Below are 17486 nucleotides of genomic sequence, written 5' to 3'. Positions count from 1 at the left end.
TTAAAGTTACAATAACACTGGATGCTCAGTACCCTTTTAAATTAAAAATTACAAGGCTTTGCTTTCACTTCTTTACGGTCTATAACCTGCAATAAGCATCAATTAGCATCTCCTCACTTATTTTACATCTTCTCGTCCTTCTAATGGGACAACATTAATTGGTTGTGACCTCCAGGGTGTTTGGCAACAAGGACAAACCTCGCGCTCACCGGGGTCTGGACACAATTAACAACTCAACAATGTAATGGTGCAGAGTCCCGCTCACCGTGCTGCGTGAAGAGGTCACTGTGAACTATTTCTATCAAGCAGTAAAGCTTCTGGATGGTGAGACGGCTCATGGGGACGTTGAGGATGAATTCAGTGAAGAGTTTGCTACAAAGAGACATGGAAAAATATATTAAAACGTAAAAAAACACGTGATAGCAAATAAAAAGATAAACAACTACATAATTTTGAACAAGCAATCATTTTCTTTTTCCAAGCACAAAAGTTCTGCAGGAATTTCAGATAAATGAATTGTCCTTAATATGTCTGTTTAGATTTTTTGTGCGTCTTTTGCCCTCTCCCTTTTATCTCAGTTTTACGTTCTTTTCAAATGTTTCATTTAAGATTTTAGACTGCAAATTTCAGTTCTTTGCGCTCTTGCCGCTTTGCTCCAATCACCACTTCACATTCATGGAATAACACATGACCATACAAGCCAAAGAACTTTTAAGTAATGATAATTCACGTTACAAACTTTCACCAACAAATAAAACACCAACCCAGAAACACACACCTTTTCGGATGATCAAGTCCCATCACCCTCATCAGCTGAGCTCTCACATAATACACATTTTAAAAAGACTTTTCAATAATTCTGAATCGCTTCCTAAAATCTTGCATTTTCCTGGTTTTCCCATGGAGCCTTCACTTCTAAGTATTATTCAACCTCAAGCTAAATATTCCAAGTGATGGGAAATGAAAAGGAGCGTTTGGGGTAAAACAGGCCAAATCCTGGTATTTGGCATTTGGCTGATTTTCCCAGTACTTTTGCTGTATCACATATTAAAATTATGATTTAGCTGTAAGAGAGCTACTCCCTGGGCCCACAGGAAGCATAAGTGACCATGTAAAAACTTGATGGTACAGGCAAGCAGAAGCTGAACTCCAGGTTCTTCAGGCCATTGGAATGTTAGACTGAGATTACACTTATCTATTTTAATTCTACTTTATCTTTTCTATGTTTTGAGCACCGGAATACAGAAATGAAAATAGACAATATATAGAAGAGCTTGTGCAATCAAATTCACTAAAAATGGGTTTTTTCTTCAATTTAAACACCTTCTAATACCACTGTCACGGAGGTACCCCGAGATTAGTTTAAGGGACAACAGGGTACTCGTACACGTACTCGTAGTGAGTAAGGAAAGTGTACACACGCGATTCCGCAAGGGTAAATTTATAATACACTCGTAATCCTGCGAGGGTTAATTTACTTACACGTGCAAATGTGCACGGAATATTACACGTGCTTATGTGGAAGCACGGGAGGGAAATACACTCGCGATTGTGCGAGGAAATAATTTAGACAGGTGCTCGTATTGAGCACGGAAAGTTACGCATGCAAATGTGCACAGAAGGAAAGTACATGGGCTCGTATTGAGCACAGAAGGTACGCGTGCAAATGTGCACGGAAGGTTACACGTGCTCGTATTGAGCACAGAAGGTTACACGTGCTCGTATTGTGCACGGAAGGTTACACGTGCTCGTATTGTGCACGGAAGGTTACACACGCAAATGTGCACGGAAGGTTACACACGCAAATGTGCACGGAAAGTTACACACGCAAATGTGCATGGAAAGTTACACACGCAAATGTGCACGGAAAGTTACACACGCAAATGTGCACGGAAGGAAAATACACCTGTGATTCTGCGAGGATTAATTTTACACGTGCTCATGTTGAGCACGGAAAGTTACACGTGCAAATGTGCACGGGAAGTAGATACACTCGCAATCCTGCGAGGGTTAACTTTACTCACCCCGCGGCAGCACGGCAGGCAGGGGCTCCATCCCGGGGGGGGGCTCGGGGGCAGCATCTCCCTCCTGCTCCGAGAGACCCGCGACAATGGGCGGAGTCTCAACGAGAGTCCTGTTTCTATTGGCTGATCAGCTCTGACTGTGGACATTCCAGAAGCTTCTCTGCACCCCCACCCTGGCTGTGGGTGCCCCTGGAGCCTCCAAACACCCCCCACACTGTGGCGCCTCCGCGCTCCCTTCTCCTAACGGCCCTGAAATACTAGTTTTGATTGGGCTTCCCTGTTGCTTTTTCGTTCTAAAAAATCATCCTTTTCTATTTCCTAACAACATCCCCGTGTTTATGAGCTCCTGGAATGTCAATCCAGCAATCGGGTTCAGTGAACACCACCAAAATTATCATTTACATCACATTTATACATGAAACAGTGAAGGGTCAAGCGCAAAGCATCAGAGTTTTGATGTCAGTTGCCCGATTGATAATTCTTGTCATCTCATTACATGATTATATGCAATGAGACTGCACAGTTTGGCAGGACATTTGTCAAACCTCGATGCCACACATGTTATGTTAAAAACAGGCTATTTGTGGAGGTGGACATATTTCATTGCCTCCATATAGGTTTTTTTCTATATGCATGTATGTATGCATATGGAAAATAAAGACGTAGATGAAGTTCACACTATGCATTTCATTAACTACTCACCTGAGCTCTTTCGGATCAAACACTAATTTCACATCGTTGACAATAGCTGGCAAGTATTTAAGTGCTGCTCCCTAAAAAACATAAAATCAACAAATAAACACTGAATTTCATGTGTCTTTCAAGCCAGTGGAAACAAAAATATGCAACTGACATTTTCCCTGCAGTAAGTTCTTGGTAGCCACTAATGGAACTGCAGTCATTCTAACTCCCCTTGAACTTGGCTTGTCGCTCCATTCCACAGGGTATAATGAAAACATTCACAAGATATAAACAGACATTTCATATTTTAACTACCTGTAGTCATTTAAACTGAGTTTGTCTTCACGTTTTTTAGTAGCAATTAATAGTTAGTTACTTATTTCTACATTAAACATTCTCCTACTGGCGTCAAAGGCAAAATTCCCACAATTAAGAATCACTGCCCAGCAATTTAACGCAGTCAAGCCAGAACACACTTTGGGTTAGAAAACATTAAACGAACCTCTGGTAACACCAAAGCTAAAAATCAATTAGTCTACACAAACAATAATTTCAATCAGATAAAGTTGGGTTTTTTCCTTCGTCTGCAAATGGATTTAAATGTCCTATTTCAAATAACAGACGAGAAAATGTTCTAAATAAGAAACCCTAAGATGAAAGTCTTTGGTTTTGATCTCAACCTTAATACACACGCTCTGTACTTACTGAGATTCCTGAAGTTCACAACAGCCTAAAAAACAACCCTCAATAATTCAAATATAAACTACAGCAGCCCAGACTTATTTCCCTTTGCTTTGCATTTTATTGATAATATCAGAGTTGATTACAGACGGATTTTTGCCTCAAAAAGGGGAATGATTCATTCCCCATACAAGGCTTTTCTGTTTGTGGGTTTAATGCTTAAAATTCGCAGTTTCCATCCACAAGATCACCATGTGCTCCACGTCCTTTTGCTTTAGAAGGAAGACAAGCCTTTATATTCTTCTTTTTTAATCAAATTGGTTTTTAGTCTGAAGTCCATGACATGACAAGTGATTTCACTACACAACTCAGAGGAATTCAAGAGACAAAAATCCTATTTAGTAGTTGTTGTTAATAGCAGGGAGTAGGAAAGAGACTCAAGGAGTATTGTCTCATAGGAACATATAAATCCACTTGGCTATTTTCAAAAAAAATTACACTTTTCTGCCACAACCCAAGTAATTTTAAACCAAATTTCAACACACAAGGTCAATTGTTTAATGACAGTCACAAGGGACATCTCAGTGTTGAGCAAAAAAGGGGGGAAGAAGAAGTTTAGAATCTACTATCAATCAAATACTTTGTATTTCCATCTAAAAATACAAGTACCATTAATGATTAATATATCCTATTTTAGAGCAAAGTTCAGGTATATTATACAGTATAATTATTTTAATTAAATCATTTGCATATCTTTAGATAAGATTGGCAGAGGTATCAGTGATACAAAATATGCCTTTTCTTGAATAATGGATGAAGCGGTTTTTCATTTACATATTTCTCAATAAAAATGCAGATTGAAGTGATTTTGGTTGGATGCTTTAAGAAAGCAAATATCCATGTCCAAAACCATACCCAAAAGCACCAATTCACGCCATTTTTTTCTCTAGATAAGAAAGCACTACTGGATTCTTTAGGAATTTTATAAGCTTTGCTATTTCAGCATGGGGAGAGGCTGAGGGAGCTGGGCTTGTTTAGTCTGGAGAAGAGGAGGCTCAGAGCTGAGCTCAACAACTACCTGAAGGGCAGTTCTAGCCAGGTGGGGATTGGGCTCTTCTCCCAGGCATCAGCAATAGGACAAGGGGCCATGGGCTTCAACTCTGCCAGGGGAAATTGAGGCTGGAGATTAGAAAGCAATTCTGTGCAGAGAGAGTGGTCAGGCATTGGAATGGCTGCCCAGGGAGGTGCTGGACTCACCGGCCCTGGAGGTTTTTAAACTGAGATTGGACATGGCACTTAGTGCCATGATCTAGTCAATGGACTGGAGTGGGACCAAGGGTTGGACTGGATGATCTCTGAGGTCTTTTCCAACCCAGTCCATTCTGTGATATGTAGACAAGCGAGCACCGAATATAGCCCGTCCTGGAGGAAAACACGAGGCTATAACAGTTGAACAAATTTCCAGTTAAAATATTACGTTTTTAAAAACTTAACTGCACATTACACTCCTCTTCAAATCAGCGCATACGTTCTTCTGAAAGGTGAACCCGGGAATTTCTTCTTCATTGAATATTCATTATCACAGAAATATTGCAAACAGACAGAACAAAACGTGTGATGTGAGACTTTACGTTCAATTCTGTTCTCAAATTCAGTCTGTCAACTAGAAATGAGTAAAACGTAAAACCCCCCGTCCTGGTTTTGCTAAAAACAAGTTTCTCTTTTAGTGAATTTGCCTGTCAGCTCAAGCTTCATATGAGCTGCATTTTCCTGGAGAACCAGACACATGTTTTGGTAAACCTAGCAATAGAATGTGAAGCTATTGATAAGCATGGATGGACATCTCACAAGAGAGGCGACAAGAAACAGGTGACCAAGAAACTGACCAACTGTGTATAACATCCCATTCACCTGAATACTTCATATAGAAGTGGGAGATCACGAGGATCTCATCCCTTTTCCCTATGGCCGACATTAGGAGAGGACCTTGCTAGTCGTCCCTGCGAACTGAGGCCAGTGACAGACCGAATCCAGCTCCGGTTGGCTGCAGAGTCCAGTCCAGGACTTCAGGTGCCGGCTCTGCAGTTGCTGAGACTTTCAAGATTGGTTTTGTATATTTTGTATTATTTTCTCTATTCTTATTAGTAGCATTAGTAAAACATTTTTGATGTTTCCAACTCTTATCTCTGTCCTTCTTTCCCTCCCGATCGCCTGTGCTGAGTGGGAAGGGGAAAAGGGGGAACGGGGAGGAGACGAGGTTAACAATACATCTGCCAGGGTTTTATTGTCACCCCGCAATCAAAACCCTCGGCACCCCCAAATTTCCCAAATATTGCTCGAATAAAAGAAAAATAAAAGCGTATATTTCCACAGCGCTGATACTATTTGGTGTTTGTTATTCATTAAAGAAAAGCTGTGATTTTTTTTCACCCATTGAAGTATTCACAGAAACAGCAGAAAAACAGCAGAAATTCAAAATCCAGTAAATCTCTTGCTTGTACAAAATGAGCTTTTCAGGAGAGAAAGAAACCTGTCAAATAACTGGAAGTATCTAAGGTGAGAAGTTTGCCGACCACTTTTGGAAGAGCAAAAACCCAAACACATCAATAGGTCAGGAGCAAATTACAACGTGTTCCCGTTTTCATTCATTGTCCATTTAAACCGTCACGTTCGATCATCAGACATTTCCACGTGTGCTTAAAGGGCTCCTGACGTGCTCGGAAATCAAGCTCATAACTGTAATTATGCAAATAGTCCCATTATGTACGCGCTTGTGTGTTTTGATGGATGAGGACTCTAATGACCAGTTACAAACCGCAGCCATGGCTGTGTTTTTATTTGCTTATCACTCAAACGCATGTAGCAATAAATGTTTAGGAACGCGTACTAAAAAAGAGCTCGCGTTTTATATCTTGAATTAAAATTTCACGCGGCACTGGCACAGCCATCAAAATTAACGCTTTAATAGCTTAAATGAAGCGCTATCAGGTAAAACTACAGCAGCGATTTAAAGCTTGTAGTTGCAGCAATTATCAGCAACTGAGGTTCTACTTTGCGGGTAAACCAATTAAAGTTGAATACCTTAAAGTTTAAAGAAAATTCTGGATGTATATTTCCCAATTTCCAATCTCAACTGTCTCAATTATATGATGGTATGAAGGGACAAGTAGGCTCTGCAGTCCCACGATTAAATCTGTATCTGTGTAATCCAAAGGTCTATTAAAACAGCTTTTTCTTGCTATTAACTGTTGCAAAAGAGCAGCTCTCGCTGTTGATTCTCCTCTGTTAGAAGCTGCAGCTTTTGTTAGCAGGAGCACAATTGTAACTCTGGTTATTCCCAGGATACTGGAACACATAAGTGAGGAATATTAAATTCAGCAGACAAAAGAACCTATTCTCACCTTGTCATTTAACATCAGGAAAAACAAACCAACAAATAAGCAATCTGTTTGGGGTTTTTCCATGGAAAGAAATTAAATTAGATTACTTTCTCCTCTTGATCAGCACCGGACGAAGGTTCCAATTGCTCACCTCTGGAGCAAGTATAGAGCAAACCAAATCAAAATCTTAATTTCATCATACTTACACAGCTTTGCCTAAAGCACTTGAAAATTAGACAACGGCATTAAATACAATAATGAAGAACCTTAATTCTCCCGATTTTTAATCAATCAGGTTCTGGTAATAATTACACATACAAAGCTGGACCAGCCTCACATACTGCGGCAATAATTACACATAAGTTTCAAGTTGGGCCATAATAAAAGTTTCACTGGCCAAAGGGGCTTCGCCCTTTGTGGTGAACAAGTGAACAAATTATTACTACCCCTTATCAAGTTACAAAATCATTCATTTTAAGTACTGCAGAGCACACAAATAAACCAGCAAACGGGAAGAATAAAAGGGGGAGAAAGCGGGAACAAGAGTGTACAACATTTGAATAATAGGCATTTTTTTCCTATTGTTGTGTTAACCTTATATAGCCTATAACGTATAACTCACTGTTATATTGACTGCTAAGGTATTATTGGAATTCTTCTTTTATTTCCTGAGATGTGATTCAAGGATCAGCACAAGGTCAACAAGCGCATGTGAATGGGAATGAACTCAAAGTATCTTTTGATACCAAATCTCAGCCCTTCTCCCTCCCAGCCACACACACAGCTGTGCAATTCCACAAATACGTCTTCATTTCCCCCTTAGGAATCCCATATCTATGTATAAATGTATTACACCGCAGCCAAAGTACATCCAGATGAAAAGAACCATCCTGACACTTATTCCATGAAGCGGCTGCCAATACAACCCATTGAATCACTCCGTCGATGGGTGTCGTGCTTCAAGCATACCCTTCAAAACTACAAAGAAAGATAATTAAGCACGCTAAGAAATAAACCTCACTAAGTGAAAATAATAAGGGCCAGAAAAGTCAAAGCTTTGCCTTAAATAGAATAAATTAAGCAATAATTGATGGTCACAGCTCTCTGCACAGCCAATAGAGAGGACAAAATTCCAAGGTTTTATCATCACACGGAATAATTGCAACTTATTCCTTCAACCATCACAAGCACCTCTTTATCTAGAGCAGTCACCCTTTGCAACCTTTAAGATAAATTCATTGATGTGCACACAATGACTTCACAGCTAATTGTGTTTTCCTGAACTTCTTCAGCTAAATAACACAGGTTGGTTTGGTTTATGTTGCCACAACTTTTTCTTTTGCCTGATGGTTCATTTCCAGGCAGGTTTAATGAGACAGGAATGGGTAAAGTTAACAGGATCTACCACTTGTTTGTCATACGAATGGATACTAAAATAAGATAAGGTAGCCTTCCTAAGCAGCTTAAAGTCACTTCTCTACAATTCTGGATATCAGAATTGAACAGTGTTCTTCCCATTTACTTCTGATTATTACACAGATATTGAGCAATTAATGCAAAACAGAAATTACTACCATGATAACAATGGTCACTGGTAAATGAAATCAAAGCAATAGACTACAGCAAAGTAATGCTGCATCAACAGAAAATTATTTTACCCCATTTTTGGGTTTCTACTGACAAGGAATGTCAAAAAACAGTAACAAAAAAGCTTCTTCATAGCAGTCGTTTAAGAAAACTGCTATATTAACTTAAGGTTGTCATTAGATTGAACAAACGACACTTCCAAAGTACTGAACAAAATGTATTCTGAATAGCATACTAAAGGTTTTGTTTAGGATTTAAGTTCATCTCCTTGAACACATAAAAGCAAAAATACTTCATTTTAAAACGCCATTTTCTAAAGTCACTCATTGCAAACCACACGCCCAGCCCCAAAATTAAGCACAAAATCTCTTTGCCAAATATGGGATATTCTTACGAACTCTTTTGTTTGATGAAGCAATAAATTTGTTCTACCTGACTCAACTGGCACACGATTTTAATGTTAATTTCCATCTTTGGTGTCGTTCAGCACAAAGCACCCACCTCCTGCTCAAGCAGCATCCCGGACGCCGTTCTATTAAACTCATCAACCCCGCCAAATTAAGCCCAGTCAGCAGCTGCATGAAACAACTTCCAGAAAAGCCTGAAGACTATTTCTTAATTGTCCCAGCAATTTCAAATCCCAACCGAACCAGAGCCTCTGGCACGAAATTTGGTGTAAACCAGCACAAAACACCATCACAAGTTAAGTGGTGTTGTGCTCTCCCAGGAATTATTGTAACATAACAACATAACAACAGAATTTCCATATTGGTTCTGCAAGATACAGAAACTTCAGTCCACGGCTGCATTTTGTTACTTAACTAATTATAAATTACGTTTATAAAGTATTCGCCCTGTTGGAGAAGCCCTGCAGGCCGGTGCAGTCTCTTCCTAGGTAGCTCAGCAGCTTGTAATGTCGTTCTCTGTCTTTATTTAAATACTTTTCTGTGGCTTTAGCAATAAATGCTTAATATTTAAAGTAGGAAAAAGCACAGTATGGATACTGAGAAATACACATCATGTGTTAAAAGAGACAAGGATTACTAAAAACCCCCCCACACACAATAATTCACAGTAGTGAAACGCTACCATCTTCCACCCTTGCTCTCTGCGGTCACATTACAGGATAATTTTATACACACATCTACTTTATCAAGATAATTTAAAGCACAGACAACTAAATTTTCGCAGCCAGGCGGAAAAGCAGTAAAGTCCCATATTCGAGCAAACATTAGAGCAAATGGTAAGAACCCTGCTGAGAATAGTTGAGCTCAGTCCTAAAAACAAAGCCCGGCTCAAGCGGTTCTCATCAATTGCGTGCGGCTGGCTCCCCCGCCCTTGGTTCAAAGAGATGCAAGAACAAACTCCCAGGAAACATTAGCATTTTTATCTCAACTCAAAATATCACGCCCAGCTTCAGCTCAGCTCGTGCTGCACCAGCAAATCATTATCATGCACCAATAGGCAGAAAATAGCAATAAAACTAGGCACGTTCACTGTACTTATAACTATCGAAAATGCGCACATACTGAATGCTGCACAACTTAATCAAGTAATTCTTAAAATCAAACTGCTAATTGAAAAACAAAGTTTAATCTCTCTACTTCTCAAATTATGACTCCAGACTACTACCATTTATCATGCAAGAAAAGTTGGTTAGTGAGAGATTGAACAAAATGTCTGTCAGCTCCAATCTCTGAATTTCTCTCCCCAATATCGAGCTGCACATCTTAAAATAATCAAGTGTAAAAGGCGGCCTCTGAATGCCTGTGTCCACTGCAGCCACCACTGACACACACAAAAAACACCCTAAAAATTACATTTAGTTAACTAACTCTAAAAAACAAACTCTGCATTTTGAACACTGTAATTTATACCCAAACGAGCTTCTCAAATTCAAATGCTTAGGACTGACTATTGCTGCCTTTATAGCCTAGAATGAAAGTGGGGTTTATTCACTCTTATATCTTAATGTTTTGATCGCAACATATGAGTCCACCAAGAGGTACAAACACTAGTAAAGCTCTACTCAAATTGTGTTCTAAGAATATATGGATTTTTACCTATTGTAAAGATACATACAGGCGCTACAACTCAAATTTAAAGGAACGTTTTAATAGTGGTTTTAAATTGTTGTTTTGTAATAATATTTATATATAATATATATTTAATTATAAAATATATATAATAACAATCTCCTTTGAGAAAAATGAAATGAATGCTGTGCACAATGATACCTACTTGCAGCCAGCAAAGCTGCTCAGTACCACTTAACAAGCACAGAAAATATTCTTCATTTTGCTTCCTTAAAGGCTGAAACTCAAGTGAGGTTTGCAAAGCAGCCACCCATACAAATTGTCCCCTACCCTAAGAAATTTTGAATAGCCATAATCCTAAAAAAAGGTAGAAATTAAGTCTCTTTTTTGTGCTCTACAACTTTAAATCCTTGTACAATACACAGAGTTTTCTTTTGGGGAAACTTTTCTTTTAAATGTACCCAAAGCCTTGAAAAAATTCAAACTGAAAAAGGGGCAATTTAAATGCAAAATATTAAGGAACTGAAAAGCTAACCTACAGTCAGAAACAGCTCATCAGCCTCCACAAGGACACAAATATTTGAATAAAGGATAATTCTTGCTAAGAACATAAGTCTGCAGTCATTCATTCTCCCTGCACGGTGTCAGCTTGAAGGCTACAGATACACTATGGAGGAAAAGGAAAAGTAGAACCAGCCCAAAAAGAAAAGTCGCAAACATTTCCACAACACTTTCCACTGGCAGTTCTGCTTCACGTTGATAAACCAGCAAGCCAGATTACAATTTCTGCAAAGAGAAGCAGAAATATTCAAATGTGTGAATTAAGCATCTGTGTCTTTTAATGTGAAGCACCTTAATTTTCTATGTAGGTCTTTTCAACTTCTTATCTCTGCAAACAGGCTTATTTTGTACACACTTATTTAGCTTCCTCCATATATATTAAACGCAGTTCAAAAAGCCTGAAAGGCTACAACTAGATCTGCTGATTTGAACTGCACAAGGACCTCACGACGTATCCGCTTATATTCATTAGTGTTCTACAAAACTTTGGAAGGAGAGCATCCAACAGCATAAGAAACACTTGGTGGGTCACACCACTGGTCTGTATAGCCTGGGACTCCAACACTGGCCACAGGAGATGGCATTTATAGTTTCTAGGGTCCGTTTTCCTCCCCCAGCATCCTTCAGAAGCTGCATCTCCACCCATCCCTTCAGAACATCCATGGACCTGTGGTCTGTAGATCTGTCTGAGCCTGCTGACACCATCGGTCTCCATAACCCCAGGGACAGCAAGCTTCAGAAATTAACAAATATCTTTTACTTGTTTTAAATTAACATCCCCGTGCATTTGGAACAGGCTGCCCAAGGAAGTGGCGGAGTCACCATGCCTAGAGGTGTTCAAAAGACACATGGATGAGGTTCTTAGGGACATGGGTTAGAGTTGGACTTGGCAGCGTTGGACTCGATCGCAAAGGTCTTTTCCAACCAAAATGGTTCTGCAGTTCTATGATTCTATTTCTTTTACGGGGACTTGGTGCAGAATAGTTTCCCAGACAGCTGACCCGCCAGGAAGGTGGACAATTCCCAATGCTGGTCCTCTGCAGCCCTTCAACTATTTCCTGAGGTAGAGAGCAGAACAGCACCTGGCAAGCAAGATGTGGACGCACCATGGCTATCTAACCACAAAGGACAGCCCTACCATGTTCTCATCATCCCTCTGGCTGACACACAACACCCTGTCGCTTCTTTATCTGCCACCACGCATGGAAACAATGACCCAGGAGACCTGTCAGTCATGATTCCAATGTGTCTTCCCCAAACTGCAGCTGCCAGCTCCAAGCAGAGCATCACACAGGGATTAATTTATTCTTCTGCGTGAGATTTGTCCACCTTGCAGCTGCCATTTTGGCTGCCTCGGTTTCGTAGGGACCTTCTGATGTTTCTCTGGCATGGTCCATCACTACTAACTCCAGATCACTGATAAAGACACTAAATGAAGCCTATAATGTCATGTCCACTTTACATGGTTACTGCCACCCTGCCAAGACTCCAACAGCTTTGTCAGGCAAGATCCACAGACGCCATCCTCGCTCTGTCTCAAAGAAAACCCATTTATCCACCTATTCAATAATTGCATTCTTTGTAATAGAACCACACATTTTTATTTTCTGAAAAAAACACCACGCTTCAGTGGATATTCGGACATAATAAAAGCAATTTCACGAGCTGAAAAAGCCAATACTAACAATTACGCGTCCTAAGAGCTAAGTAATTAGAGTCCAAAGGAGATGAAAGCAATGAATAATGAATGAAACGTCGTCAAGGCTTCTGAAAGGCATCCACCAGCACACTGCTTGGGCAACCTCACCCTGGCTCATCTATCAGTGCACTCCATGTATCCAACTGCATACAGCAGATGTTCCTGTGCACATCTGCAGAGATCTGAATGGGAAACAACACACGGAGCAGGACGGACGCTATTGCAGCGGGATCTCTCTAGCCTTTGCTAGCAAGTTTGTCGGCTTTTCCTGCATCCCGGGTGAAGAAAATCAAATCAATTTTGGGGGTATTATTTTTTTTTTTCCTCCAAGGCATAAACTGTTGAAAAAGAAACAAGCTCGTGTTCATCTGTCTTCCTCAAGTGGGCCTCACAAACAAGTCTCAGGAAAATAAATTGTACGCTCAATCCTCATAATCTGAAAAACATCCTATTTGTAAAACACCAGATAGCACACTGAGTCACTGACTCAAACACGCCGGTTTCCATTCAGGATAGATACTCTGTCAGTGGAAGGAAAATACAGCTTTCTTGAAACATGTCATATCCCTATTTTGTTATCAGATGATAAAGTCTCAGTCTCTATAACTAAAATATTTGAACTCAGCAGCTTTATCCCCACTATCTATTTCTGCTGTGTGCTTAGCAGGGTGTTACTAGCCCAAGACTTGTGTGCACTCAGTGACGAAGGACCAGTGGCTTTGACTTGGCGTTTTCCATCTGTCTCTGCCTCCCAGCTGCTATAAAAAATTCTTCTAATGCACAAGGATTGACCTCAGACTCCTCTGGATACAAAAACCTACCAGTCCTACAACTCAATGCTTCAATACCCACGTTCATTTGAGGGCAGAGACCACATTCCATGAGCCAGCCAGCTCTACCAAAAGCAGACACTACTTTAAAGGGACAAAAGAAGACGGGCGAGGGGTGAAGTCTGCAGTCTGACTCAGTACTCATTTTCCATTAAAAATATCTACCAGGGTTTCTACTGAAGCTCCTGAACAGCCTAGGATATAAATCAGTGCATAAGGTTATGAGGATCTACATTGTCATCAGCATCTTGAAGAAAATGCCTTAAAAATACCTCAAGGTTATAAAAGTCAAACAAGCTACACATCATTTAAAACCTTAAGTTCTCTTTTAAAAATAAAAGTGAGGTATTTGCAGGAATTGAAGTGAACTTACTTGTTCAAAGCACATTCTTTATATAGTCACAGACCCTTCATTAGAAGCACTGCGTACTAACTATGTTTGAGGTAAAACAAGCGTTTTGGGCACAAACACAAGCACGCGCTTCATCGACCACCAAACTGTGGTTCAGGATGCAGAAGCATGGCCAGGATGGACATCTGCAAGGCACATACCTTTACTATGACCGTTTGATCGGAGATGCTGCTCATCATCTCGTTGATGGACTTGAAGAGCTGCAGCAGAGACTCCCTGAAGTCTGCTTCTCCTTTGTTTTCATAAAGCCTGAAAAATAATTAGCTTTCATAAGCACAATCCAACCAAAACAGAAAAACATTTTAAAAATCTTTGTTGCATTGCTTTTTTCTTTAAAATTCAAGAATTTCTACAAGTTCTTCACCAAACCAAGAGTTTTTGTTCAGATGAGACAGAATGACCAGGCTGGGCCAGTGGGAACAACAGGTTATTTTAAAGCTTCCTATGCGAAATGCCACATCCAGTATTGTTTATGCCTTCAAGTCGCGGTGAATCCCTCAGCGCTGACCCAATTCTACGTGCCCACGTGGCAGCAGGATAGGGTCCCTCCACCCTGCACCGGAGCCAGCAGATGTCCATGAGGACCGATGCCAAGCAGCTCTGTGATGCGGGAGCCAGAAAGCAGCAGACAACTTGCCAGCAATCATTAAAATCTACCAGTGGCCTAAGGTGAGCAAACTTAGGCTTTTTCTTTCTTTCACAGAGCTTATCAACACTGTATCTGCTAAAAAACCCATTTTGTTTTCCGTGGGAAGGGAGCACCAAAATGAAAATGCGTTTCACCTCTAATTTCTGGCTCGCTGATGCTAAACTAGTTAAGGCTCAGTTTGCCATACAGTGACTGGAGATGCTGCATTAGAACAACTTATCCACAGCAAAAGCTCAGAAGACAGGTCCCTGCGCCTTCAGGCAGGTTTTTAAGAGCTCAGCTGCCCACAGGGACTCCTCTCCCTCTCTGCCCGATGCTTTCAGGGAAATAAAAACTGCCCTGAGATGCCTGAGCAACCACAAAGACAATTGATGAACTTGGTCCACTGGCGCAATGCAGCACAGGAATGAATGTTCCTGAAACTCCCTTGAGTATTTTAAACGCAGTGTGATCTCTGGTTCAGGTGTAAGATGAGAGAATTCTCGCTATGAAATGGAGAGGATGAGACCACCACTAGACTCCACACAAATCCTTTAAATTTCCCCCACATTTGGCAATTTGTGTGACTCACTACACCAGGGCTGTTGCACTTCTTGGAACCTCAGCTATGCAGACTCAACATGATCCCCCAAAAGAAGGATCAGTGCTTACAAGAAGCTTGGGAGAACCTGGCATCCAGGTCAGATCTGGACAAGAGGGTTTATAAACATCAGATGGGTCTCTTTCCACAACTAAAAGCCCATTTTTACCCAGTTGGCTTTGACAGCCTCCAAGAGCTTCATCCAACAGCAACTGGGCTCCCAAAGCCACCCCTGGTTCCTCCAGCTCTGGCCCTGAGCTCACCTAATCCTGCCCGCTCTGCTCTGGTGAGACCCCCCCCAGTTCTGGTCCAGCTCAAGGTCCTCAGCACAGGACACACATGGACCTGCTGGAGAGAGGCCAGAGGAGCCACAGAAATCATCCATGTCTGGAACAGCTCTGCTGGGAGGACAGGCTGAGGGAGTTGGGGTGTTCAGCTGGAGAACAGAAGCTCCAGGGAGACCTGATTGCAACTTTTCAATACCTAAAGGGGACCTCCAGAAACCTGGACATGGACATTTACAAGGACATGAAGTGATAGGACAAGAGGGGATGGTTTTAAACTAAAGGAGGGGAGACTCGGGCTGGACATGAGGAAGGAATTGTTGGCCCTGAGGGTGGTGAGAGCCTGGCCCAGGTTGGCCAGAGAGGTGGTGGATGAACCATCCCTGGAGACATCCCAGGCCAGGCTGGACGGGGCTCTGAGCACCCTGAGCTGGTGAAGATGTCCCTGCTCATGGCAGGGGGGGCACTGGGGGAGCTGGGAAGGTCTCAACACCATTCTATGATCCCATGATTCTAAACATTTTGCACCAAGACCTACTGGAGCAGCTCCCAGCAGGACTTCAATACTCCTTTATTTTCCTCTGTCTTCTTCTGGGATTAAAGCCCAGTAAGAGTAATTCTCTGAAGAAGGTTTCTGTGTGGTCTGCAGCTCAGAATGAGCACCACACCCAGGGATTTTATACATAAAACCATAGTAAGACTTTTGGTGTTTGAAGATATCACAATGGACCACCTATTACAGAAGCAAAGGGGCTCCTCTTTTCAAGATAAACATGAAGTCCAGAATGTTCGTGTTGCTTTACACTGAAACTAATGTATATTGTTTTTACTGCTGTGTTCAAAAGCCTTTGGGAGCCACAGATATTAAAAAAACCAAAAAAGCTATTTAACCAGCAGACAGGGGAAATGAATGCCACAAAAAAAAATATTAAATTGCATTATTTTGCTGTGCAAACTTCTGTTCCCCTTTTAGGCTAAAACTGGGAGTTATGCAGGACAAATTACTTGTTAACTCCTAACTTCAGTAATGGATTTTGCTGTCCCCCGGAACAGATTAGAGAGGTGAAACAAATACCAATATAAGCAGTAACTAAACTTGACAGTCCAATAAATCAAACCGCTTCAGACAAAGCGCTTTGCGTTTCAGAAAGGAAATAGTAATAAAAATAAATAAGTCAGTCACCAATGCGTTTCTACTGTCAGTTATTAACATATATTTATTTAATGCACCTGATAACACACAAAAACCTGCAGCTACGAGAAAAACAGGATTACACTATGCTGATCCTTCAAGAATGTTATGACTGCTGTAATACAATATAAGCACTGGGATCATTACTGGGGAAGCCAAATAAAGATATTTCTAAAGTTCACCTATAATACTGTGTCCTTATAAACCCTGATATACTGAACAAATAGATTTGCCACCGGGCTTTAACTAGATGAACTAGGCTTGTATGTATTTATCGCGAACTGAAGCTCGCCTGTAATCACATTACTAAAATGCTCCATATATTCAGTCGGCTACCATAGTACTGAAGTTAAAAATACGTAATATTTTTTAATAAAAGATTCTGGTTGCTCTTTGCGATTTCTCAGTAAAACACTACCAATATTTCAGAACACAGCTACACGTTGTGTTATAATCCCTTCAAGTCACACACCTCGGGCAAGATTTAAGTCTCATAGCACCACAAATCATGGTGTCATTCAGCACCTTGGATTAATCCCTTGTCACTCAGAGCTGTGTCTTCCCCACACTAAGGAACTGTGAATTAGTACTGAACACAAGGAAATCCAATGGCCGATACTGGAGAGTCATTTTCTGTAAATCTAATCTGCAGCAAGAGATAATTATTTTTTTGTGTTTTGAAGTGATTTGTAGGACCTGCAGCAGTGGAAGTGACATACAGTATTTTATGAACCTCACAGCAAGACTCCTACAGAACTAAATTACAACGTCTAAATTAGAGAAAGGTTGGTGCAGTTGGTAACTTCCGAGCTCTACATAAATCCCTTGTAATAAGGTTGTTACCATCGCTAACAAGTAGTAAAAGGATTAAATCTAAGTGAAGATGAATA

At 40.8% G+C, this 17486-nt stretch overlaps 1 protein-coding gene across 1 annotated transcript in view; it reads right to left on the bottom strand.

Annotated features, from left to right (window-relative positions):
* Positions 1-17486, bottom strand: part of DOCK1 (dedicator of cytokinesis 1) — a gene marked incomplete at its 5' end in the record, with an annotated part of 272626 nt that overhangs the window by 197788 nt on the left and 57352 nt on the right. The window contains 3 exons of the mRNA XM_080347839.1: positions 266-372; positions 2727-2797; positions 14032-14140. Of these exons, the coding sequence (XP_080203965.1) occupies positions 266-372; positions 2727-2797; positions 14032-14140 (287 nt within the window). The remainder of the gene's footprint in view (positions 1-265; positions 373-2726; positions 2798-14031; positions 14141-17486) is intronic.

This window comes from Nesoenas mayeri, assembly GCF_963082525.1.
Source record: "Nesoenas mayeri genome assembly, chromosome: 7".
In the NCBI taxonomy this organism is placed as follows: Eukaryota; Metazoa; Chordata; class Aves; order Columbiformes; family Columbidae; genus Nesoenas; species Nesoenas mayeri.
Note: the sequence above shows the minus strand (reverse complement) of the source record. Positions and strands in the feature narration are given on the sequence as shown.